This window comes from Tetrao urogallus (genome assembly GCF_951394365.1).
Source record: "Tetrao urogallus genome assembly, chromosome: 3".
Classification (NCBI taxonomy): Eukaryota; Metazoa; Chordata; class Aves; order Galliformes; family Phasianidae; genus Tetrao; species Tetrao urogallus.
Window position 1 is genome coordinate 12906938 of NC_136815.1, and position 27737 is coordinate 12934674.

Genomic DNA, 27737 nt, shown 5'->3' on the forward strand with positions numbered 1-27737 from the left:
AAAGGATGAGAGGGAAGATAGAGCCAGGATTTTGGCCTGAGCTATTTCTAGAGTGGTTAGTAATCTTTAGGCTTTTTTAGAGTACAGTTAGCTTTCTTTTCCTATGCTTTTTTTGCGTTCAACATATATTTTGCATTTCTTTGTTACACTTACCTGTTATGATATGTTTCCTGCCAACTATATTTGCGTTATTGCAAATTTACTTCAATTTACAATAATCAGAATAAAAATTAGATTGGTTAATCCTATTTTCAACTAAATTAAAATATGGAAAGAAATATCCAGAAAAAAGTAACTTCTCCTACAAATTAACTTCTGCACAGAACAGCTATCTCAAATTCTTTTCATATGTATTGCAACAAAAACTTTGCTCTTCAGAATATTTCTTCTGAAAGAAAAAAATTCCATAGCTTAGGAGAACAAAAGAAAATAAACTTCAGGTTAACACTTCTGTAGATGAATGTTTCAAAATCCTCATTACGTTTTCATGTTGTGTTCTCCTTTTCTGATTTTGATTTTCTTCAGTTTTTGTGGTAGCACAAAATTAAAAGCTTCAAGAGATGTTAAATAGATGTATTTGAAGTGGGAGAAGCATATTTACAGGTTTAGGTAGGATTAGGGGTCAATCATTTGATGTGTGCTCAAGAGCATGAGTGTTCTAAATTTTAATGGAAGAACTAATTCACTTTTCACTTTGACAAAGGTTCTAGGCCCATATTGCTAATTTTAATTCCTGTTTGATGATAATTTGATAACAGCTTTAAGAATTGAATGATGAAATGTTCAGTGGAAGAAACACATTACAATGGAATGAAATACAAATGACAACTCTCAAATTCAAATGAACCAGTCTGTTTTGATTTGCTGTTTAATACTATAAACAGTAACAAAATCAATCAACACTTGGTAAATTTAAGAAGGCCAAGAATGTGGTCCCTAGCTTGGTTGTAATTTGTAAGAATTTTACCAAAGTCAATCAAGTAAGTATTTTGAAGCTGGACAAGTAGTTTTATACCAAGACCAAATTATTATATAATGTCTGAGCCACAACCTCAATTTCCTTTTTGCATTTCAGTGTCATGGTTGCTAACCCTTCCTTACCCTACAATACAGAAATGTTCAGAATAACAGGGCAGGTTAGATATGGAAGACTTCAGTAGTTTCTAAACAACAGGAAAGAGCAAGTAGTAAACCTAAGCATGTTCTTATTCATATATTCAGTACACTTAGAATGGGTAGTATTGCTTAGATTCAGAAATACATATGTTTTTTTAATCTTATGTTTATACTGACATTTGTGAGTAAAGCCGAGGAAATCTCCCATTAAATAACAGGATAGGAAAAGAATACTGAGGTGTTGTGACTGTCTTGGTCCTTGCCATCTCCTGAAATCTTAAGAGTTGCAGTTAAGAAGACAAGTGCTGGTATTTTGTGCTGTTAAAATGCTTCTTACTGGCATACAACATTGAAGTGCATGGAAAGATTAAAATTAAAATACTTGTTTCATAGGTCTTTGAAGATTCTAGACGTTGTCTTTTCCAGAGATAGCTGGTATGAAAGCTCAAGCTTCTACCTGTTGTTTTTGTTACAATTCTTTAATTAATTAATTCTGTCTTGCAGTGTCATAAAATCTTTGGACAAGTTATCCGATCCATCCTGAAACGCTTTAGTTAGGTGATCTGTAAGTGAGAATCACAGGAAAACCCTATTTTGAACTCAGGAATGTTAAGCAGCTGGTATTTTCTGTATTACAGTGGCTAATTTGTCATTCTCCATCAGCCAACATAAAATAAGTCTGGATTCCTTCTTCTTAAGAAGTTGGCCTGACATGGCATGGGTCCATTTCTGAAGATGCTTGTTATTAGTTCATAGAAAAAAGTTCAAATGTCAAGCACAATAAAATACAGTTTCCTCAACTTTGGTTCATCATTAAAATAAACTCAGACTTGCCTTCTCAAATAATTAAAAAGGGGCAGAAAGGTCTTATTTTTCTAGGGAGGTACAGTTACTCTTCTACTTTGAAACTAGACTATAGGTCTGCTTATGTTCTGGAAGGTAAAACTTCAAAACACCCCAAAATTAATTTTTTGGTGTTTTATTGCTGTACAGCCACTAAGTTCTATTTTAAAAGTTTCAGAATTTCACTGTCTGTTTTCTGATATGGAATGAAGTTAAACCATTTGAAATATTTCGCTTTAGACACAACTGTTGTGACTGAGCACCACAGGAAGTTCAAGCTATGGAAGTGGTGTGGCAGCGTTAACATAGTGCTTTGCAAAGCCTTCTTTGGCATGAGATCTAATTTAGAAGGCATCCATTTTCCAAAGTATTGAAAGCGTAAAGTTGCTAACAAAAGTAAAGTAATTCCTCTGGCTCATCACGTGAAAGTCTGCTATGAATCTTATAACTCCTCCTCTTCTTTAGTTAGAGCAATTGTTTACTTGATTGTGAATGTTTGTATTTTGTACTTTTAAATGGAAGTGGGGCAGGTAGAATGTCAAGTCATGAGTAGTTTCCAGACTCAAGTCAGGGATTCCCTGCTGTGTTTTTTCACTCCATCAGTGTCTTTTAGAGAAGTTACAGTGCGGCTTGCATTACTTTTCTGTACAGCACTTGCTTGATTCTGTATGTGCACCCCTGCAACCTTTCTGTACAGTCATTTATTTATTAAAATGTCATAATTAATAATAGTGTTAAAGCAATAGAAGAGATCCTAATGGTTGCTGTATCTGTAATTTTTGTTGCTAATAAGTTTTTTAGTTTTCTTTCCATAAATTGCAAAATAGAATGGTTTTTTTTTTTTTTTTCTTGTTATTTTTCAGCCCTGCATCACATTTACATTTTTCTATTAAACACCCCCATACCTTGTCCTGGGAATATTACACTATGTTCCAGTGTAAAGCACATCTTGTCATGAGACTGATTGAGAATAGGATCAGCATGGAGTTTATGTTACAGGTCAGTATTTAAATGTTTTTGTGACATACAGAGAACTTCCTGTCTTTATTGGTGGCTTCTGTTCATAAAATGGAGATTAAAAAAGATCACATCAGTTTATGATAGGATTCCATTTGTATTTTCAATTTCAAAAGTATAGAACAAATATAAAATTGTTAGAATAAGGTTCACTGATACTCTTGTGTATAATTAGTAATATTTTTAATATATTGCTTATTCTCTTAATATTTAAGTATTCCTTTGCTTTGAATTGTTGTGACTGTTTATGACACTGAGAACCTGTTTTACTGACTCATAGCTAGTCTCTGTAGTTGATGTAATCAAATTATAAATGAAGTCATGAGCATCCAGCTTCTTCTCTTTCCCCTATATCAATCTTCCATGGTAGGGGGAGCAGAAATCTTCATACTGGAAGAAGCAGTGGAATAGAAAAATAGAAAACCTGTAGTTTTTCATGGTTTTTTTTTTTTTTTTTTTTTTTTTTTTTTTTTTTTTTTTAATGTTTCATGATTATCTTAAAAAAGAGGCTGCTACAAACACCCAACTAGGGACACATTTTTGTAGCAGTTTCAGATGCCTTTTTTTTTTTTTTTTTTTTTAAAGCACATCTTGTTTGAGCATCTGGTAAAATATGTCAAACTTGTCAGTTTTATATATATTTTTGTTGCCCTCTTTTTTATGTTTTAATAAAAATACTAATTAAAAAAGGAGTTCTGTTACCTTATACATTAACTATATTATATATTTTTTATGAGAGCAATGATAATTTCTCTTCACGCAATGCAATGCAAGCAAGCTGAAGGGTTGGACACCCATGTGCTGAAAGCTATTAACAGCAGCTGTTGTCAGGCTGAAAATACAGGAGATTGAAAGCTTTCCTTAAAAAAAAAAATTAAATTATTCTTTGTAATATATAAAAAAACCTAATACAATAGCAAAAAGGTAAATGAAGAACCTCAATGCTTTGTTTCTAAAAAGCGGATATATTCCATGATCTGTTTTACTGTAGATAATTTTGGAAAATGTACAGACTCTTCCTAATTTTTATATTAAGCCATACATAGTAAAGCAGTATGTGACGTGCCAGCTTAAGTTACAGAACAAACAGGAAACTCCTAGAAAGCTGCTTAGCATGCTTGTTAACCTCTGCATTATGGTTTCATATTTTTTTGGAAGCCAGGTGATGAGGTTTTGTTTTTTTTTATTTAGTTCTAGTTTATTTGCACATAAACAGGAAAGAAAAGCTTATTTTGTGCATTAAAGTGCTCAATTAAAACAATAACTTTTTTTTATCATTTTAGGTTTTCAACAAGCTGTTGAGTCTGGCTAGCACGGCTTCATCTCAGAAGTTCCAGTCACACATGTGGAGTCAGATGTTGGTTTCCACATCTGGGTTTTTGAAATCTATCTCAAATGTCTCTGGCAAGGACATCCAACCTCTAATAAAGCAGTGGGTGTATCCTTTTTATTCTTGGTCTGGATTGTTAATATTGAGAATGATTTTTTTTTTTTTTTATTGGCACTACTAAAGGAATGTGAAGGAAGGTATTTCATATCTTTAAACAGTTAAGTACATTATTCTTTGAATTAGAAATCGATGTGAGACCCAGGTTCACTGTCCTTTTGTAGTCATTCAGCATATGCTATCATTTGAGGTGTTCTTTACCATAAGGGATTATGATAGCTGCGATTTTTATTTTGAAAGAAGCACAAGAACTCTGGTGGAATTTAAGGCCAAATTATACTAAAGGGATTCCAGAGGACACTGCCCATAGAAATATGCTGAAGTCTGACATGGAAAATACTATAGTCTGGTGCACTTTTAGAAGTGATTTCCAGTAAATCAGCATGGAATGAGTAACCTAAAGCACAGATTAATAGTTTAATGCATTTAATAGCTTGGTAGCTTGCGTTAGTCCAAAGTTGGGTAGAATAAACCTTTAATTGTTCATTTTTCAAATGTCTGTGATACTAATCAAGAAATAGAGTTTCTTGTTTTAGATTGTTTTGAGGGCAAATTTGAATTTGCTTTATTTAACTGGTTTCACTGGGAGTTTTAGTTATTGTGGCAGCAGATTAAAATGGTACATGACTTCAGCAAAGCCATGTTTTATTGTTAAAACAGAAAGCAAAAATAGCTGCTTATCTTTAGAGTATTTTAATGGATTTTCACTACCAATAACATCCATGCATCTGTTTCTAACTAAAAAATCAGTGTAAAAGTAATATTTGTAGAATAATCATCAAAAGTGCACACAATGCGAAGACATTATTCCAACTTTCGTATTTTGATGAAACAAACACTTGAGGAAAGTCGATATTTTATCTGTATACACTGAAACTGCACCTGTGTCTAAATGTCAGCGCTGCTATCTGAGGTAAGTGGATCACTCGCAGTCACCTTGCAGCCTTCTCTTCTTGAGGCTGAACAGCCCCAGCTCTCTCAGCCTGTCTCATGGGAAAGGTGTTCCATCCTTTGGATCATGTTTGTGGCCACCTTCTGGCTGCGCTGCAACAGCTCTGTCTCTCTCCTGTACTGAGGACTTCACATCTGGACGCAGTTCTCCAGGTGAGGCCTCACCAACGCAGAGCAGAGGGGCAGGATCACCTTCCTGCTGGCCATGCTTCTTTTGATGCAGCCCAGGATATGGTTGGCTTTCTGGGCTGTGAGGGCACACATTGCTGGCTCATGTCCAGCTTCCCTTCCACCAGTACCCCCAGGTCTTTCTTGGCAGGGCTGCACTCAATCCTTTCATCCCCCAGCTTGTAGTATTAACTGAAGAGTATCATAGAATCATAGAATTGCTCAAGTAAGAAAAGACCTTAAAGATCTTCAAGTCCAGCCACAACCTAATCATACAATCCTAAATCTAACAATCCTCCCCTAAATCATGTCCTTGAGCACCACATCCAAACACATCCAGGGATGGTGACTCAACCACCTCTATGGGGAACCTATTCCTGTGCTTAACAACCCTTACTGTGAAGAAGTTTTTCCTGATATCCAACCTAGACTTACCCTAGCACAACTGGAGGCCATTTCCCCTCATCCTGTCACCAGTGAGAAGAGACCAATCCCACTCTTGCTGCAAACACCTTTCAGATATTGGAAGAGAGCAGTAAAGTCTCCCCTCAGCCTCCTTTTCCCCTGATTGAGCAGCCCCAATTCCTTCAGTCACTCCTCAAAATTATATTAATAGTGAAATTTCTGAAGATCTCGGTTCATTTATCTGAGTGCATATCAAAGATGTGGGAGTGTGGGGAGGTCTGATGTATTTCTTTTTTCCTGTTATTTCTGTTCTTTTTTTAAATAATTTTCACTTTTTTTTTTTTTTTTTTTTTTTTTTACTGTTGTACAGGAATGTACATTAAAAATCTTTTTAAAGGGAAAAAAGTAAAAAAATCCTTATGAAAGAAACATGTTTTCATTTCCTGATTTTCTTGGGCTTGGAAATTCTAGGAGTAAGCATAAAACAAGTGTAAAAAGTGAGTGAAAAGTTTGAGAATTGTATTTATTGCATTATGCCGTAGATTTCCTATACTGCTTTTCAGAGATCAGAGCGGGGTAGTCAAATTTTATGGTAGCTTTGCATTTAATAGAAAACGAAATGTTTTGGAATTGGAAATAAAACAAGACTACACATCTCCTGGGACTCAGAAATACGTGGTAAGGTCAATTTTCCATATTGTAACTATACACTTAAGTATGATGGGAACAGTAAAAGGTGTTATTTTGAATGGTAATAATCTTTTTAATTTTAAGGGCCCTCTTAAAGTGACAGTTCAAGAACTTGATGGATCGTTTAACCATACGTTACAGATTGAAGAAAACAGTCTTAAACATGATATACCTTGCCATTCTAAAAGCAGAAGGTAAGGATTAAAAATTACTTGCCAGTATAGATAAGTAAAAATGTCGAGGGCATTGAGTTCTGTAAAGAACTTGTTTGTGTGGGAGAAGAAGTTAAAGACTCTAATAGTTCATGAAACAGTTCAAAATGCTTTTGAATGGGATGCCTCACATGGGAGGATCTTCGCTCATGAAAAACATACATAGTTTTCAGTTGAGTCCCAAGTCTATTCCTTAAGCCTAATAAGCAAGGAAAATAGTCTACTGCCTATATGAATTCTCGGGTTTTTGATACGTTTTAGTAGCTACCTTGGACTGTTCTTTGTTTATTTGATGTGTACTTCTTACTACTGTGGGAGCTGAGTTCAAAGCAACCAGAAAGTATTGATTATTTTCTGAAGAAAACTAACGCACAGCTCAACTGGTTTTTATGTGTATTGGGGAGAGCATTATTTTTTGGTGTGGTAAATTACACATAATACTACAGCATTTTTAAGCTTACCTTATCTAGTATAATAATTTTTTGAACAACCTTTTTTGTTGATTATTTTTCCTTTTTTTTTTTTTTTTTTTTTAATAGAAATAAGAAGAAAAAGATTCCACTGATGAATGGAGAGGAGGTGGATATGGATCTTTCTGCTATGGAGTAAGTTTGTTTGCTGATGTTTTCAGTGTGAGACAGAGCCTTGTTCCTGTTGTGTGTTTTTTAAAGAATTAGATAATAAAGTTGTGCTTCATTATATGACTGGCAGATTTCAAGTCGTAAGTCAGATTAAAAAAAAATCATTTTCAATTACAAATGAGTGGTGAAATGTTTCATACTGAGAAGAATCTGCTGGGTGAGGTCAGTTGAAAATGTTTTGCTCCATGGAAGCAAAATCTTGCTCAATGTGAATATTTGTTTTACCCTTCTAGTTTTGGAGCAGTGTTCCTTTTAGAGGCACTGAAGGTGTTGATAGTTTGTTTAGTGGCTGATCAAAGTAGACTCTTCATGGAAACTAATGGTGTCTCATTGAAGAAGAGCAGTTTACTCTTTGAATTATTCCTTGTAAGATAAGCCTCATGTAAAATATGAATAATTTTATAGGGAATCATTTTGTTGCATAAATTGCTGTTATAACTCCTATATTAACAACAGACATTTGAATAGATTTTTAAATTGTATTTAATAGCCTTTAGCATTAAGTATTGGTAACTTGATTTTGTGTTCAGGTTGTCTAGTATATTATACTTAGATCCTAATTTCTTCTTAGAACTGCCTTTGAAAGGGCATATGACTTTATGCAAAGCACTTACACTTTATCTGCTAACGTTCTCAGAAAAGTGCTGCTCAGTTCTGACAGCTTTGGTGCCTGAGGACAAAGGTTGAGATGTATTGAGATTACATAGTAGTTTATCACAAATGAATGTCTGTTGGTTAAAAACAGTGAAGTGCAGCATACACTGACATGTTTGGGATTTGGAGAGTTGCCCTGGGAGTCTGTAGAATTGCCATCTTAGGAGCAGTAGACTGGATGAGGTGACTCTCAAAAGTTCCTTCTAACCTCAATTCTTTTACAGTTCTTGGGCATTTCAAATATACTTAATAATTTGAAAATAATTCAAAAATCAAAACATCTTTCGGCATTCTACAGCCTTGAAATGTTGTAGGCTATTAACGTTTTTCATGTCTGTCTTAGTGCTGATTCCCCTTTGCTCTGGATAAGAATAGACCCCGATATGTCGGTACTGAGGAAGGTAGAGTTTGAACAATCTGATTTCATGTGGCAGTATCAGCTTCGATATGAGAGAGATGTGGTTGCACAAGAAGAAGCCATTCTGGCATTGGAAAAGTTCCCTACACCAGCATCACGACTTGCACTGACTGATATACTAGAACAGGAGCAGTGCTTCTACCGAGTGAGAATGCTAGCCTGCTTCTGCCTTGCAAAGGTGAGGTTGTGTGGATGGGAATAGGAAAGAAATCTGCTAGACACTAAAGGATTTGAAAATGGGTCAAAATTCACCACAGTACTTAAGTTGGCTTGATTATGTAGCCTCTTAAAAATGTTTGCCAGGTATTTTTAACTTGACTGATTTGAAAGGAAAGCGGTATTATTTTAGTCTGTAGATGGAGACTGCAGAAGGCTTTCATAATTGTTGAAATTGAGATGTCAGACATGAAAACCACAAGAGATTTTTCCAGATTTCATTAAGTGGCAGAAATAAAAGACTTCTATTTAATATTTTTCGGAGCCAAAGTACATTTATTTTTTTTTTTGTTTTACTGGGTAGTTCCTTGGCCTCTCTGTTGAGAAATCTGAAGTTCTGAAATTCATCTGTCTGTCTTACGTAAATTCAGATTCCTGCTCTGTTTTGTATTAAGTTGAACAGGGCGCAAGATAAATACAGTGTTGGTCTGCAGTTAAATATTCAACAGCCAGATAGTGGCCTTCCTTGAAGAAGGAAGATATTTTTTGTTTAGATACAAAATTAACATTAAGAATGTAAAGTAGAGATCCCTATAAAACATATGGATGGAAACAGAAAAGAATAAATAAGAAATTTTAAAAAGGCACATTACTGGTGAACTTAGGCACAAAGGCACACTAACTATTGCTATGCAATATTGTTTCTGGTGTATACTTGTATGGAAATACATACTTTGGCCATATTTTGAAAGTCAGAATCCAACAGATGCTTAATCGTATATTTTAATATTATGAAACATTGATGTAATACTACCAGTTTTTGTGCTGGAATCAATGCTGCTGCTACCTGACTTAAAATATGTGTATTTCATACTGAATTCATTTGGAATATTTGGAAGTGTAAATGCCTTCCATGAATATTAAAAGAGCAGTTGTCAAAGTGTTGAAATTCAATGTTTTTTTCCTGTCTTTACATTGAAATCTTATGCATTTGTCTGCAGATAATCATAACCAGTTTTTCTTAGTTGTATTTCTGTGAAATTTGTATGAAATTGTAGTCCTAGAAGAAAAAAAGTAAAACAGCTGGGATAAAGGTGGTTGATTCTCAGAAAGAAATGATCACGATTAGTGAGAAGTATGGCTGTGATAGTAAATCAAGGTGAAGAGGCATGGAAGGATGGATGGGATTGTAGATACACTTGTCCAAGGTACCTAGAAGGAAAATGTAATTTATTCTGTTAGTAGCTCCACCATGAGGCTACTAGTAAGAGTTGCTTCCTGTTGACTCAGATCAATTTTCAAGTATAGAAAAATTCAGAATTTCTAATCTTTGCCAGGAAAAGTCAAATCTTCCATGTTTCATCAGTGAGAAGGTTCTTTTTTCTTAATTTGCAGCTTTTGGCTGGATTGTGGTTACTGTTCTGAAACGTTCTAGGTGAACTTACGTAGACACAGGAAAATGATAGGTGATAATGCAGTTATAAAACCAAACTTACTGCGCTTTCTAAATGTACTGCATGCTTCGTTGTGAAACAGCACTTCAATCAAGTATCCAGATAATATAATTAAATCCTCATTGATGGAGTAAATACATGTTATGCGAGCACGCAAACATTCACACACTGCTGAGTAGTTCATGGCAAGTGATCCTACAGAGAAAAGTGTTATGATACTAATATCAAGCTGTAAGCAGGATGATTTATCCACCTGTAAGTTGTGGTCTGCTGCAGTGCTGGGATGTGCTGTAAGGTTTAAAAACAACCACTGACAAAACAAACTCCCAACAATGAGGATTTCCAGAGCCATTCATGTTAGTTACTTTTTAGGTAAAAATAAATAGCCAGATTTTGTGTGAAAGATGCAGACACAGAGTTGAAGTGGTGATTCTGCTACTGTTGATTTAATTTGAAAATACCATTCTTTTTTGTATATTTTGCAACATGAAACTTTAAGAATTGGAAAAAAAAAATCAAACATTGTAAACAAAATAAAATTTGTAAAACATACAAATAAAATTGTAATGAATTGGGAATGTCTTATAAATGCAGTAGTCTCTTGTAATTATTTTTTATTTGCAGTTTTGTTTGCAGTTTTAAGTTCATCATTGTGGTTTCTCACTAGCCTTTGTGATTAAGCTTCCTCTGTGGGAAGATTTGTTATGCCCATTATAAGAAAAGCTACATGTGTATCTGTAGCTGGAGAACTTCTGTTTTTGTAGAAGGACTGCACTGTTTTATTTCCCTTTAGCTTTCCTTTAGAGGAAAGGACTTAAAAGGAAAATGGCTTTAATAGTAATGCCTCCATCTTACATAGGAGAGATGGTGATACTGATTGCTACCCATCTTCAAGGAACCACCTGCTTTTCTTACTGCATGTGTAATGCCATGTAGAATGAGATTACCTAAATTGGAAGTAAATGGTCAAAATCATTTTTCCTCTGTGTGAAAACGTTTCCCTTAGTTTTTGGAGAATCTGAAGCAGTGTAAAGTCCAAAACTGTATGATGTGTTGGTCCCATTTGTTAATACGCTCACCATGCTCAGGTACTCTTCTCTGCATGCTTTCATTTCACAAATACACGAACCCCAGGGTGTTGGGAAGGCATAATGACAGTTTGTCCTTGTAGAACTTCCTTACCTCAGAACAGATGATAGCAATAGATTTGTCTCAGTACATTGATTGCAAAGTAAAATTAAAGCTGAATGGCAGTTGCAGTGTTCAGAAGGCATCTGGAAGAGGTGCTACAAGATATGGTTTAGTAGCTTAGTGGGTAGTAATGGTGATAGGAGAACAGTTGGACTAGATCTTGTAGGTCCTTGTGATTCTATGATTCTGCATTAGCTAACTTTTATTTTGCTTTAGGGGTGGTCTTTTAGTGTTAGAGTGGCTAAGGCTGAGGTTACTGGCAGGGTATATTTGGGATGTTGGTATTGTAAAAACCTCTTCCATCACTGGCTTCTCTGAAGTCAGAAAATTTGGCTTAATAAACACAGAATATTCATCTAAATAGAAAAGATTAAGTAATTAAAAACAGACGTTTGTCATGGAAAGGTGTTTGGACGCAGACATCTTCCAAGTGAAACAACTACCTAAAAATGTATATTTAATGTAGAGAAGATGTATTGGAGATGGCAGGGTAAACTTAGCTAATGTAATATAATATATTGTTGAAAATATGTTTGTATTTGAAGGGCAGTACATTCCTGGCAATATTATTTCTTATTTGGGGAAATTTTTATTTCTTTACAGCCAATTTAAACTTACAGCAATGATGGTAATGTGATTTCTCTTTCCTCTAATTATATAGATTGCAAATTCCATGGTAAGTACATGGACAGGACCACCAGCCATGAAGTCGCTCTTTACCCGAATGTTTTGCTGTAAGACTTGTCCAAACATTGTGAAGACCAACAACTTCATGAACTTTCAAAGCTACTTTCTGCAAAAGGTAAAATTTGTTTTTCCATTGAACTCTTTAAATTAAATGTCAAAAAGAAAATGTTCCTATGGAGGATGACTTCTGGAACATGAATAGCACAGTCTCACTTTGCTTTCATTAAATGTTGAAAAGAACTGGTTCTTTTCTATTTTATATCCTTTTCTTTCATCTTCATTAAGAAATAGTTAACAGAAATTCTTATCATTTTTCTCTGAACAGCAGCAGTTAAATTAGCAATTTCTTCAGAAGACTGTAGTACACATAATAATTAGTTGAAAATATTTGAGTTCTTAAAGTGAATGTACTGCACAGTAACAAAACTAATCATCAGGATGATCAGAGGGCTGAAATGCCTATCCTGTGAAGATAGGCTGAGGGCTTGTTCAGCCTGGAGGAGAGAAGGCTGAGAGGAGACCTCATTTCAGCCTTCCAGAATTTAAAAGGGGTTATAAACAGGAGGGGAGTCAACTTTTTGCAAGGGTAGGCAGTGATAGAACAAGGGAAAATGTCTCTAAGCTCAAGGAGGGAGGGTTTAGATTGGATGTCAGGGGGAAGTTCTTTACAGAGAGAGTGGTGAGGTGCTGGAACAGGCTGCACAGAAAGGTTGTGGGTGCCCCGTCCCTGGAGGTGTTCAAGGCCAGGTTGGATGGGCCCTGGGCAGCCTGGTCTAGTACCAGATCTGGAGGTTGGTGGCCCTCAGTTGGAACTCAGTGATCCTTTGATTTCCTTCCAACCCGAGCCATTCTATGATCTGCTCTTGTGGATGAATTTGTCAGCCATCTTCGGCATTGATTTCATTATGTAAATAAAATCTTACAAATTTCAACTTAAATTGGTGGCCTTTTTAGTTCAAGGCACTATTTAAATCTTCTTTCTGCCTGCTTTCCGCTGACTGTCAGCATCATGCTGCTACAGATTCTTTTCATGTTAAGCACTTTTTTTTCCTGAGACGTATAAGTGTACAGTGAATAACAACTAAAACAAATGACAGTGGTTTGTCTCTCAAGGCTAACTTTATAATTGCTTGATGATTGAATTCTTAATTCAGATGTATCGTATTACTGATCAGAGAAAATTAAATTTTATTTCTCCCAAACTGCTTCATCCTTCTCCCCACCCTTCTCTTTTTTGAACAGTCATTTGTCGTCTTCTGCTCTTTTTCTCATTGTTCATTTTCTCCCACTGTCTTAATGCTTTTGTCCCTTACATTTTTAATCTCATGTTATAAATTTATATTTCCACGATAAAGATTCCTGAAACTATTTGAGTGGATTCTAAAAGAAATATCTAGATCTAAAAGAAATATCTAAAAGAAATACCTATTTGTCTGATAATTCTTTAGCACCACTGACTGTATTGGGTGTATACCTCTTGATCGTACATATCAGGCACAGACACCAGGTCCACACACAAATACTCAACTTGGATGTCAGTCTCAGAATGAATTTCACCATTTTCTTTGCTTCATTATTTTCCATTCCTTACCTTTTAGATAGTGCCTTGAACTGAGTCATTTCTTGGACGTGTAACTTTTTCTGTCTGCTCTGTGACTGATTATTGAGCAATAATTGCATTACTTTTTGAACTGAAAGTTCTGTAGCATATGGTCTTTCAAAAAGAAATTTCTGTCAGAGATACGTTTCTGCAAATCTAATTGCTTGTTTTCAAGGTATAGCTCTTTTCAGAGTGTAACTGTCACTTCACTGTTGTAAGAATGATATTAGCATTAATTTTATTACACAGACTATGCCGGTCGCCATGGCCCTTCTGAGAGATGTTCACAACCTCTGTCCTAAGGAGGTTTTGATGTTTATTTTGGATTTGATCAAGTATAATGATAACAGGAAGAATAAGGTAAGGAATGTGTTTATTTTACTCTCTCACTTTTTTGTTGGAGAATCTTAAAGTTAATACACTGTACGATGTATTATGCCACTAATGTAAATACGTAGCTAGGAGAGTTGATAAAAGGTGATATGCTAAACTAAACAGTATGTTAAAGAATACTCTGTAGCTGACATTTGAGGTGACATTTGAGGTTTCTTGGTTGTTTCTCTTGGAGAAAACTCTGTGTTTGTTGACTTATCATGGATCTTAAAATGTGTACGAGGGTTAACATTTTCTGCATGAATGTAGCATTGGAAATTAAGCACTTTTGAGAAGAATGTCTAAAAGAGCAAGGAAATAATTTTTTGTTAACGGTATGTACAGAACAGAATAACCTACATCTAGTTAAGTAGAAGGTGGAGCTCATTTTAGTGTTGTTTCATCACTAAACTGAAGCCCCTGAGTTGAAAGTATCATCTTAAGTTCCTTAGCATATAGAATACATCTGAAGGATGATCCTTTAAGATCCTAAGATCATAAGAAGTTTCACGTCCCTAGTTAAGAATCATCTGCAAGGATGATTCCAAAGTAATCTTTGGAATTAAGTACCTGATGTTTAGTGGAACAAGACTGAAGCCTCTTAAAACTTAACTTTCTGGTGTGTAGAAGCCAGGAAAATTGAAGTGAGAGGATGATAGAAGGTGGAGAGGTAGAGTTCAGACAGGATGTGCTGAATTGTACCAGTATCTCTCTACCACCAAAGGAAATATCCCACTTCACTTTTCCTTATGTCCCTTCTAAGCATACGTTAGAAACCTGCTGTATCTGTCACTCTTTGGCTTGCTTAGGTTAAATTAGATGATATGCAAACTCAGTACTTCATTCTGCTTTTATATTTTTTTATAATGTTATACTTTTTATTTCTTTTTATAATTTTATTTCTGTACTCCTGCTGTTTAGTAAATTGATGTGACCAATAAATGCAAGAGCTAGCACAAGGGAAGGGCTTGGAACTGTGAGCATGAGAAAAGGAGCAAAAGCAGAAGCAAGATTTTCCTTAATAAGCAGAGGCATCAGTTAGTTCACTTAGGAGCTCTTGAAGTGGCTACTTATATAAACCCTCTTATTTTCAGAGATGTCGGGTGACCATTAACCTTGATAACCTTTGTACTGAGTAGAAAAAGAGGCAAGTAGTTATGGGTGCTAGTGTTTAGAAAGAATTACTTTTATTTCTAAATCTTGAAAATTTTCATTACTTGACTTTTCAATTTTTGTAAAACAATGTATTACTATTAATATGGTTATATTCCAGAGTGAAGAATAATGTAATATAAGATAGTTTATCTGTTTGCTTGAACTCAAATCCATTTTTCAGAACAAATTTATTTAACTATTTTGCTTTCTCAGTTTGTCACATGGTTTCTGTTTTAAGATCTTATTCTGTAACAGTGCTTCAACATTACTCAACTTTTTAAGAATATATTTTGTTATATCTTGTATCTAAATGCTGTTTTTTATCTAGTTTTCAGACAACTACTATCGTGCTGAGCTGATTGATGCCCTAGCCAACTCTGTGACTCCTGCAGTCAGTGTGAACAATGAAGTACGAACACTGGATAACCTAAATCCTGACGTTCGACTTATTCTTGAAGAAATTACCCGTTTCCTAAATATGGAGAAGCTTCTTCCTAGCTATAGACACACGATTACAGTCAGGTGTGGTTTAATAATCACTGAAACATAGAATGGCTTGGAAGGGCTGGAAGGGACCTCAAGATCACCTAGTTCCAACCGCTCCCCTGCAGTGGGTAGGGTTGTTAACCACTACATCAGACTGCCCAGGAACACATCAAACCTGTCCCAGGGATGGGACATTAAGTTCTCTGGGCACCTTGTGCCAGTGCCTCACTACCTTCTGAGTGAAGAATTTGTAACATCTAACCTAAGCCTCCCCTTTTTCAGTTTAAATCCATTTCCCCTTGTTCTCACACCATCTACTTGCATAAAAAGTCAGTCCCCCTCCTGCTTGTAAGCTCCCTTCAAATACTGGAAGACTACAGTAAAGTCACCCCGGACCCTTCACTTCCCCAAGCTAAACAATCCCAGCTCCCTCAGCCTTTCATCATGGGAAAGGTGCTTCAGCTCTCTGAGTATCTTTGTGGCCCTCCTCTGGACCGACAGTTTCATTTCCTTCCTGTTCTGCAGGCCCCAGGCCTGGGCATGTTACTCCAGATGGGGCCTGACAAGGGCGGAATACAGGGGGACAATCACCTCCCTCTCCCTACTAGCCACCCCTCTTTTGATTGAGCCCAGGGTAGCATTGGCCTTCAAAGCTGCAAGAGCACACTGCTGGCTCATGTCCAGCTTTTCCTTCATCAGGACTCATTTTGTTGTACACATACAAGAGAGCAGTCACTACTTTCTTGGTTTTGTGTACTCTTCTGTAGTTTTAGCTCGTATACTTTAGTCTTAAATGGCAAACTCTTGGCTGTTTCCAAAAGTTGGTAGTGTAAGTTCATCTTGACTGCTCTGTTGTTCAAGATTAATCTCTGTCGATGTAGATTGTTAAGAGCAGACACCAATTGATCGTGCTTTTGCTTCTTTGATGAGAAATTTATGAAAGTTTTGCAAAAAGCATAATTGTAGCAATATCTATAGAGCATACGACAGTAATCTGAGCTATTTTTTTTCTGTGCAGGTACAGTTGTATTTAAATCAATATGAGTTTAACACAATTTTTCTTCAATGTTTCTGCCTAACTCAGAGTTACTCAGTGCTGTATTAATAATGTAGAAATAATTGTTGATTAATATTAGAGAAAGACTACTTGATTCTGAAGGAAGAAACTGTATACTTTGTGGATGGCATTTTGGAAGCCTAATGTAAATTTTCTTTCTTCTGCTTCTAGCTGTTTAAAAGCTATTAGAGTGCTTCAAAAGAATGGTCATGTCCCAAGTGATCCTGCTCTCTTCAAGTCATACGCAGAATATGGGCACTTTGTAGATGTCCGAATAGCAGCATTGGAGGCTGTGGTTGATTACACAAAAGGTACTCTTTCATGTATTTTGACAATTTGTAACACATGTGATATAGTAAAAGGTGTAACAGTTACCTCGTTAATACTAGGTTGAAGTATCCTCCAACAGAAGAGCTTATGTTGATGTGTTGATAAGAAAGGCTGGTAATACAAATGTTATGAAGATGTGAGCGTTATTTCTCAGTGTTCCACAGATTGAATCAGACATCTGAAGTTTTGAAACACTGAGTAGACTGATGAGTAGTGGTAAGGGGTGCTGAGAGGTGCTGCTGATTTTACATCATTTGTAGAGGTTTTGATTCAGTTGAGTTCAGCGATGTCAGAGTTCTTGGCTTTGCTTTATCTTACTATTCTCAACTTTTTTTTCACGTGTGCATTTTGTAACTGTACATTTTGGAACCTTAAATTATTTTAATGAGTGTTGGTTTATTCCACCTTGCCATTTGTTATACACAGCCAATGTGAGATGTTTCTGTTTCATTACATGATAAACATAAGTTGACTGCTGGAGACCTTTGGGGAAAAAAAATAAATAAATAAACTAAATAGCTTTCTTGAATGTTAAAGTTGAGAGGTTTCCTAGAGGGAATTGGAAACTAATGATTTTCATGTATAAAATTAAGTACTAGATTGTAATTCACCAGTCATTCTGGATCTCTGACACACTGTGCATGTGCCATTTGATACCTCTATGAGTGGCAGAACAAAGGAAAATGGCTTTGAGGAAAATTTAGGTTGGGTATTAGGGGGAAGTGGTTGTATTAGAATCACCAAAGTTAGAAAAGACCTCCAAGAATATCTAGTCCAATTATCCACCTACCACCAGTATTTCCCCGCTAAACCATGTCCCTTAGGACCACATCTAAACGTTTCTTGAACATCTCCAGGGACAGTGACTCAGCCACCTCCCTGGACAGCCCGTTATAGCACCTGACCACTCTTTGCAAGAGGAAATTATTCCTAAGATTCAAACTGAACCTCACCTGGCCTAACTTGAGGCTGTTCCCTCTTGTCCTAATGCTAATTATGCGGGAGAAGAGGCTGACCCCTGCCTTTCAGGTAATTATAGAGGGCAATAACGTTGCCCCTGAGTGTCCTCCAGACTTTAACAATCCCAGTTCCCTTGGCCACTTCTCATAAGAATTGTGCTCCAGACTCTTTACCAGCTTCATTGCTCTTCTCTGGACATGGTCTTGCAGTGAGGAGCCCAAAACTGAACACAGTACTCAAGGTGCTGCCTCACCAGAGCTGAGTACAGAAAGATGATTGCCTTCCTGCTCCTGCTGGCTATGCTATTTCTTATACAAGCCAAGATGCCATTGGCCTTCTTGGCCATCTGGGAACACTGTGGCTTGTGTTCAGCTGAGTGTCTGTCAACACCACTAGGTCTGTTTTCTCAGCACAGTCTTCTCAGCTACTCTGCCCCAAGAGTATTGAAGAGTAACAAACCCATTGCCTGGGTTTGTTGATGCCAAAGTGAAGGACCCGGCAGTTGGTCTTGTTGAATTTCATTCCATTGGCCTCAACCCAGCTATCCAGCCTGTCCAGATCCTTCTGTAGTGCCTTTCTACCCTCAGGCAGATCAGCACTTCATCCCAGCTTGATGTCATCTGCAAAACTTAATGCCTTTATCCAAGTCATCAGTAAAGATATTAAATGGGACAGGCCTCAATACCAGCCCCTAGGGAACACCACTTGTGGCCACTCACCAACTGGATTTGACTCCATTCACCACCACCTTTTGGTCCTGGCCCTCCAGCCAGTCAGCCAGTTCTTTACCCAGCGAGGAACGTATGGGTATGCAGCATGGGCTGCCAGCTTCTCCAGGAGCATACTGTGGGAGACAGTGTCAAAGCTTTACTGCAGTCAAGGTAGACTTCACCACCAGCTTTTCCCTCATCCACCAGGTGGGTCACTTATCAAAAAAAGAGATGAGGTCAATCAGGCAGGACCTGCTTTTCACGAACCCATGCTGACTGGGCCTTATCACCTGATTATCACCTGATCATCCTGTAAATGCCATGTGGTCTCACTCAAGATGATCTGTTCCATAACCTTCCCTGACACCAAGGTCAGGCTCGCAGGCCTGTAGTTCCCTGAATCCTCCTTACAACACTTCTTGTAGATTCACGGTGGCAGGCTTCCAGCACTCAGGGACCTCTCTGGTTGACCAGGACCATTGATAAATGCTAAGTATTGTGAAGTAATATATTATGTCTTTAAAAGAGCTGATCAAAATGGGATGAAGTGTAAGTAAGGTATGGTAAGTTGCCCAAAATACTCTACAGATACAGGACGGGAGAACCTGAATGGTAAAAAATCGTAGGAAGATTACTTGAAGAAGTTGAGCTAAATGGAAGTTTAGACTGAGCTTGCTATGAGGTTTGGAAATAATGGATTATAGAATTCCAGCACTGTTCTACCTTACCAACAACAACTTCTCTGATGAAGAGGTAGCAGAGATAAATAGATATCTGCCACAAAGTCAATATGATTCCCAACACAGCCTACTATCTTAACTGACTGTCAGTGTTGTTTCTCTAATACTACTTCAAATAAAACCAAACTTATCCCTTGCTCCTCCTGTTAGACTAGGTAGCTTTTGGTGTAAATCTGAAAGCTCAGTGTGCTAACAAAATCCAGCTACACATGTAGAAGTTAGAAGGGTTTGTCTAGCAAGACCCAAAGTCTCTGGCTTTGGAAGAAGAAAGGATGGGCCATCTTGTGCCAAGATGTCTGATTCTCATCATTCCTGGTTACCTGGTTTCCAGTTCATACTGGATGTGAAACAGCAGCTATCAAATGGCTGTTGCTTGTGCCAAAGCTGCCTTTTTAACAGTTTGTATAAAGGGAGCTGACCGATTTTTGTTATTTCCATAAAAAGAGAAGTCTGTATTTTCTGGGGCAGTGTGGAACTCCCATGTTTTTCTATCAACTCTCAGAGCAGAAATAGCACTGCTTTTTTTTTTTTTTTTTTTTTTTTTTCTTCAAGGTACTTTAAAAGAAATAATTTCTCCATGGAACAGAAGAAGTTGTTTTCTTTGCTGTTAATAGTAAGCTTTTTCTGAGACATGGTAACTCTAAAATGCTTGAGGCAGCATACAAGGACTTGGGCAGTTAGTCTAAACTTGAAGTGAATGGATTTTATTAACATTTTTAAAGGTAGCTTCTGATAGCTCAGTGACTACTAGCTGTTACATATATATACTTCCAAGAAGTTGCATATTGTAAGAGGTAACAACAAACTGTACTCATAAATATCCGTGACTACCCAATTGCATGAATGAAAATTTCAAGTCTCATAGGTCCTCTGCTGCAACTGAGAAACTGACATCAAGCTAATAAGATTTATTTTCCTGAAGATCAGGTTAAATTTATCACTGCTCCTCAAAATGTCATGTTGCTCTACAAATTTGAGGAGTGTTAGTAGCAGAGCTTTGGAAGTCTAGCTTTGTAAAGCAAATGCTAAAGCAAATGCTAAAGAAGGCATACTGTATTTCAGGCACAAGTAGGTTTAGGAAACCAAAAAAGACTTCTCTAACTACAAAAGCTATTGTGCTTCTTGATTCTATTGTCCTCTACTATCAGCCTGAAGGTCTCCAAGTGGCTCCATTCTCTTATCAACCATTTAAAAATACATTTTCTTTTTTTGCAGTTAAAATCATTTCAGCTTTCTTACGATTATGATTTAATGTGTTCACACGTGTTCTGTTTTTCTTGCTGCATGGTTATACAATATTATTTTTCTTCCATGCAAAACAACTTCTGTATGCAATGTTCTATCTGCCTCTATTCCAAGCAGGGTAGCTGCCAGGAAAAGCACTGTGCGTGGAGTTGAGCGCAGGCAGCCTCTAATCCCTTCAAAGCACGTCCTGTGCATAGCTTTTAAAGGTTTCCCAGATTTTTAAGGCAAATCTGCCACTGTGGTCCTAGTCTGTTCAGATGCATCATTCCCAATCAACCCAAACTGCATAACTGCGATCTGAATGGTGCAGAACATGAGCTAGTAAATCCCATTTAGAGGCAGAGAATAACTGCCTGGTCCTATTCCTTGTCAGCGTAAGCAGTTCTGTTGTGGCTAGATTGCAGGAAGAGCAGAGCTAACTTTCAAGCTGCCTGCTAAAGACTCTTCAGCAAAGATTTAAACAGTTTAAATAAGATGACTTTGTCTTTGTGTCAGGCAGCATTTTCTAAGAGGCGTATGCTGATAAGACTGAAAATATATTTTAATTTCAGAGTATGCTGATTTTTTAAAAAAACTAAGGAGGGTTTCATAGTGTGCTTAGAGTTTTAAGTAAGCCTTGTTGTCTTCCGCTTTCTACCTGGTTTATAGATAATGGTCACTGATTGTTTTGTATAAGAATTGTCTATTCTCTGTTCTGTGTGGAAATTGCAGTATAGATTGTTGAAAGGATATTTGGATGTGTTGGTACTGTGTGCTTCCTAAAGTAAAGAAGGTTATTTTCTCTGTGATCAGCACTCATAACAAAGTCATGTTCGAAGAATCAGAGTTGGTAGTTACTGAACAACTTGGGCATGAAGGAGTTATGTGCATATTTTTATTTTGCTGTGAAGTTAAACCATGTAAACCACCTTTTTCTTGGAATTTGTGTTATAATTAATGAAATTTTGGCTGCAGTGATTCAGACCTTTCACTAGCTAATTACAGGAAGCCATGACCATCTTATACAAACTTTGTTTTTTTCTGTCTATTTATAGCTATTTTATTTTATTATTTGCAGTTGATAGGAGCTACGAAGAATTACAGTGGCTGCTCACAATGGTTCAGAATGATCCTGTGCCCTACATAAGGTTAGTGAGTCGGTGTTTTTACTAATGCTGGAACCTACTGCATAAATTCTTGGTCAGGACTTGTTAGAATAGATCCAGTGCTTAGCTGCTTGATACTTTACAAAAAACAATTTATCTCCTTGTTGTTTTACATAATGCCTGTGCATTTTGTTGTTTCAGCAGTTGACATCTCAGAAGATAATGTACGTGGTTCTTATTCTCCCTTATATTATTTTTATCTCTCATGTTCTGTTCCTCTTGTGAATATCTGAAGTTAGAAATCATTTCCTAATCATAAATGACATAGACAAGTCTGATATTGCATATGGCAAGAAGATACTGTGATATTTGTACAGTAGTTGAAACGTAATGCATACGATGCTTTGCCAGCCATGAGTGCAAAGCAATTGTTAGACTGTAGATGGGGTGAAAGGATAACATATGAAAATACAGTGTAACTTCTAGTATTTCCTGTATCAACTTCATTTTCAGCATTGTGTGATTGTATATTATAGCACATTCATTATGGAACTTGTAACATCTCAGTTCATAATGATTCTTCTTCCACAGCACGCACTTTCTATGGTTACCACTACTTCAATGAATTTCAGAGATTGAAAGTATTACTTTTTCTCTCCGTTTAGCTACTCTCTTAAAAAAAATGTTGTAGTTTTAAGATTATCATCTATTTTCTTCTATCATTCTTGTTAACAAAAGTAGGTATGGTTCCAGTCACTAGTGGAGGCATAGCTTCAGTCCAGGAAAGAATTTTCGTTTTGAGTCTCATTAAAGAGGGTGTGGAATGTAAACCTCTTCTGAAAGGAAGAAGAAAAAAGTCAGAACTGATAGAGTTTTCTTGTCCTAAATATATAACACAGCATGGGGAAGCTTCTTATACAGAGAATGTAGTTAAAATTGGAACTCACAATTATTATCATTGATAAAATGTTTCTGAGGCTAGATTTAAAGTGGAAAACTCTATCTGCTTTCAGTTCAAGTGTATGAGTATTGTAAATAAACACAGTAAGCATGGAATTTTTATACACCTATGCAACTAAAGAGTGACAATTTTCCTTTCCAGAAGTGTTTGCCAGTCAATGGTTTTGTTCCAGTCATTTGCATCACAGTCATAAAAATTTAAAATATTTAAAAATCCTTTGATGCCAGTATGAAAGCAGTTTATTGGTCAGCCTAACTCCAGGTTGTGAGCATGCAAAAAAGACTGTGGTTAAACTGAATGGTATAATACAGCCTACAGTTTTGTACCTAACTGTTAAGAAATGATGTCTGGTAATAATGTGTTGCTGCAGCTTGCTTTTTGTTTTGAAATTATTGACCAATGAATTTATCTGAGCATACTGTGTTTTTGAGAAGTCTGGTTTGTAAGAACATTGCAAACGGAACAGACTTTGTATTCTTAATGTGTTGATTTGGATTTAATGAAAATCATTTCTATTTTAGGCATAAGATCCTGGATATGCTGACAAAGAATCCACCTTTTACCAAGAACACGGAGTCACCTTTGTGTAATGAAGCTTTGGTAGATCAGCTTTGGAAACTGATGAATTCAGGTTGGTTTGCACTTCTTCAGTGTTGTAAGATTGGTAGAACTGGAAAATACAATTTCTGCAGTTCTCATTCACATACCTCCTGAACTTCCTTAGTGATGCAGGGTACCAGTGGGCATGTTTTTCATTATTTTCTGTAATCCTCTAGTGTGCTTTGATACACTTTGGCATAAAATTATTCTTTGACCCAGATGTTCACATAAAATGTTTTCCCAAGTGAAGCTGTATGTTTTTCCTTTTTCTTTACAGTTAGCTGTAGATCAGGCAGTCTCTTTGCCCTATTTTACCAAATTCTCAGAGAACATGAGAGGGTATCATTTGCATGGATAATTTATTAGAGATTTTTAGAAGTGTATTATGAACCTCAAGCTTAATTTGCCTTCTTTGATTAGGAAAGGTGCTAATGAGATGAGGGTTTACGTCTTTACCATTGACCTGTTTTCCATTACTGAAGCAGTTTTATCCAGACCTGACAAACTGTTAACAACTGTTACATTTCTACAGATTACATATAAACATTTATATAGGTTTTTTAGGTCGTTGAAGGCTGTCTGTTCTCTGTGTATCATTATTTTGAGCATTTAAAAGTTCACAGCAACGCTCCAGGAACTGAAGCCAGGAGACTACCAGTAGTTCCGTTTTGTAGGATTTGCCAAGTGTCAGGCACAGAAAATAAACAATTTTGATGTTCCCATCAGAGAGTTTGTTTTTCCTTTTTGAGAGAAGAGAGTGTGCAGTGTTTCTTACAACCATTACTTCTTTTCACAAGTAACAAGCAGGGTATACATTCTTATTATGATCCCTGGGACTTAAACTACTTAAATTTCTATGTGTCATGATGTCATAATGTTTCAATTTATTTTCTGTAAGGCATAAGGTTGGCATTCCTGGGTGTCCAGAAGGGTAATGTCACTGTGGGACAAACTAGTAGCCAGGTTTAAAACTGCATGATTATACAATCTTGAGTTGTTTTCATTTAAAGTGAGCAAGTACTAGAAAATTGACTCTGATATATGTAGTTTTTTTCTTCTGTGTGAAACATTATCAATTTAATGGAGGCTGCAATTTCCAGTAATTGCTGAGAAATTCAGCAATCAATTTTATTTGATCTTAACTTTTCTGCTGGAAAAGGAGAGAGATACTGAATGGGAATTCATCACATTTTTATATGTTGAGCTCATTATTTAATATTAAAACCATTAGAATGGTTTTAACAGTAATACTTGTGAATGTGTCATTTTTTGGAGATTATTTTAATGTTAGAGATGTCCAAATTAATATTCTTGTCACTTTCTCCTTACCCAACTGCTCATGAAACTTAGGAGAATTTCTTTTACATGGGTTGTGTGTGTACAGCTAAGCTTACTCAAAACACTGTTTACCTCCATGAAACTCAGTATATACAGTGATAGATCTTATAATTTTATTTTTTGATGTCTTGAACAGCCATATTAACACGGCAGTTGGCACATCTGTGTCTTGTTTACCAGATATACTTCTATTCCTGCTGTAGAACAGTATGTCCAATAAACTTGCAGTCAGTAAAGAGCTGGGCTGAGTTAGCACCAGGATCACTGTGTTTGCAGCATTGCACCAGATGTTACTTTCTGTTCTGATGGGTGCCAAACGTGCTTTGACTGTTTCTGCATGAAGATATAAAGGAGTACAGAGCTTGTTGTGAAAAATAAATCAATGAAGCATCGTATCTCCAATTTGAATACAAAATGAAGTATTGAGTATCCAGTGAAGTAAATGACATAAAAGTCACTGTAGTCATTAGACATTAAAAAAGAAGTTCACATGTTGCTGGTTTGTGCTATCAGTGTGGTTTTCAGAGGTTACAAATCACTGTCATATTTAAAGCTCCTTCTAAATGTGATGGAATGCATAGGCAATTGTGACCAAATCTAGTGGTGTGTGAGACTATGGTTTGGTTTTTTTTAAAAAAAAAAAACTATTTAATTGTCCAATAGTAAAACCTAAGAAGAAACTTTAAAAATAAAAGCATTATGTTCTTCTTTATTTTATTGAAAACACTTAGTTTTCCAGCTAATTGAATCTTGCCATACTAAACACATTCAGGTTATAGCTTAGTGCTTTATTTAAAACAGCATCTAGCAAATGAATTTGAATAAACACAAAGAGGCAGGAGTAATGAGGGAGGTGTGCTTTAGGCCCAGAAGATGTACATACTTTGTTGGATTCAAGTTGCTTTAAACTGTCTTCCTTGTGGCATGGGAGAAGAGTGTTCCTCATGTTAACAGTGATCTCTTCTGGATTTTAGGAACTTCCCATGACTGGAGATTGCGGTGTGGTGCTGTAGATCTCTATTTCACACTTTTTGGCCTCAGCAGACCTTCGTGTTTACCACTACCAGAGCTTGGACTTGTTCTTAATCTGAAAGAAAAGAAGGCTGTGCTTAATCCAACGATTATCCCTGAATCAGTGGCAAATAATCAGGAACCTGTGAATGCTGCTAACAATCACGGGCAGCCAGTAGTATTTCAGAGCACCGTAAGCACAAACTGTCTGCATGCGTCTCATTCAGCTGGCTTTAAGTCAATGCATTGGTTTCTGATGTCATTTTGTATTGTGCTCAAGCTGTCTTTGCACCTTGGTGTTCTTTATTCCTTCCACTTAAAAAGCTTGCACATTCCATACCTCCTTTGAATTAACTGTTTTGCATGTAGTACGCAAACTTCTTGGTTTTTTCACCTTTCATTTGTATTCTTTATAGAACTGTATTTTTCCTGTATTGTTTATGAGACATGAAGTGTTCACAGAAATGTTTGATGCTGTTATGAAATTTTTTTAATTAGACTAAGACTATTGCTTATAGGCAAGTTGTACAGTTTTCCCAAACAAAAGCTTTTATCAGTAATTCTATTACATCTTAAAATACACAGATACACCTCTTTTTAAACAACTTCAAGAGATAGAAAGTTGGAACTTTCTATAATAGTTCTTCATTTAACACTTGGATCTGCCTGCTTAGTACTGTGCTCTGAAGGATTTGTAACAACTTCTGAAAAGTTGCATATATTCAGTTTGATATCTTACAGGCTTCTGAGGTTTCAGTCCTAACACTCATGGTGTAACTGGAAAACGGATCTTACAAGCTGTTCAACTTGTCCATTTTTCCAGAATAGTTGCCACTGCTGTAAGACCAAGTCTTTTTGTAGGGCAAATTTGATTAGGAGAGAAAAATCCGATGTAAGTGGAAATAAGTAATTTTCTTAACAGTTTCAAATTTCTGTTGGAGAGAAACTGCTTAGGAGTAGATCCTGAAAAGAGCATGAACATGTGACTAGCACATTTGAAACTACTCTTTCCAGCCTTTTGAGTGGGATTTTTTACTATTGCTGTGTTTATAATTATCAGTCCCATAGTTCATATCTACCATCACTTTTGTTCAGAAGTATATGGTGTGCAAATTATCGTAGTACCATGCCAGATATTTCCAGTAGGGGGAGAAAATGATAATGGAGTCATATCCTTACAGCTGCCCTGCTTATTTGTAGAACATATAATAAGTCTTAAGTTATTGCACAAACACATCAGAATTAAATAATGGGACATTTTGTTGCAGCTTTTACGTTGCAGTTCTTTAGGAGTCAGTTGGTCTTGATGGGGAAAAAAAAAATCCTCTCAGTGCTTCTTTGCCTTTCCTTCAGTACAGTTGTTACTGCACAATGAGCTGGATCAGGAGATGATCTGGTTGAAAAATACTTTATGAATAGGTATTTCCTTAGTCCAGTTCGTCATGCATTTATGCAAATGCCCTTGGTGGCCCAGGACAGAGACTGTGAGAAGGGGAAAGAAGTTCCTTCTTTGAGTGTCACTGCTGGCTTAAACTGAAAACAGTGTTAGTATAAGCCTCATTCACACTTCGTCCCTTGTATCTTTTCCTTAGCTTCATCTCTAGTATCCAACTTTGCATAGATGATCGTATTAATGCACCTAGAATTGAGTTTCCTCATTGAAAAAGAACAAAGGATTAATGTAAAATAAAGACTGTCTCTTGCATCAGTCAAAGTTTACTCTGAAGTATTTCACAGCTGATATGTGTTGGCTTAAATAGCAAGGACGAAAAGAGGGAAATACCTATAAGAATTAACAGGTGATAGAATACATGAGACTAACTAGATCCCTCAAAGCAGTGTATTGTGTATGTTTTGAGGGCACAAATGAGTTAAAATCAGTGCTGACAGACTGTTTTGATCTTGAATGTGCTGGGAATCGTGAGAATTCCCCACTTCATAAAATTCAGTTTCAGTTGCTCAGGGCAAGAATTTTTGGGGTACCCTGTGTAAAACAGAGAAGAGCAGTTCAGCTGAACAGCCCATACTCTTTAGAGT

At 36.5% G+C, this 27737-nt stretch overlaps 1 protein-coding gene across 1 annotated transcript in view; it reads left to right on the forward strand.

Moving 5' to 3' along the window:
• The window catches only part of TAF2 (TATA-box binding protein associated factor 2), a gene marked incomplete at both ends in the record, with an annotated part of 54463 nt that overhangs the window by 15354 nt on the left and 11372 nt on the right, over window positions 1–27737 (forward strand). The window contains 13 exon segments of the mRNA XM_079533024.1: window positions 2761–2958; window positions 4260–4414; window positions 6511–6625; window positions 6722–6831; window positions 7389–7454; window positions 8488–8740; window positions 12025–12165; window positions 13900–14010; window positions 15506–15699; window positions 16892–17031; window positions 21763–21832; window positions 23273–23382; window positions 25664–25893. Coding sequence (XP_079389150.1) covers window positions 2761–2958; window positions 4260–4414; window positions 6511–6625; window positions 6722–6831; window positions 7389–7454; window positions 8488–8740; window positions 12025–12165; window positions 13900–14010; window positions 15506–15699; window positions 16892–17031; window positions 21763–21832; window positions 23273–23382; window positions 25664–25893 — 1893 coding nt within the window.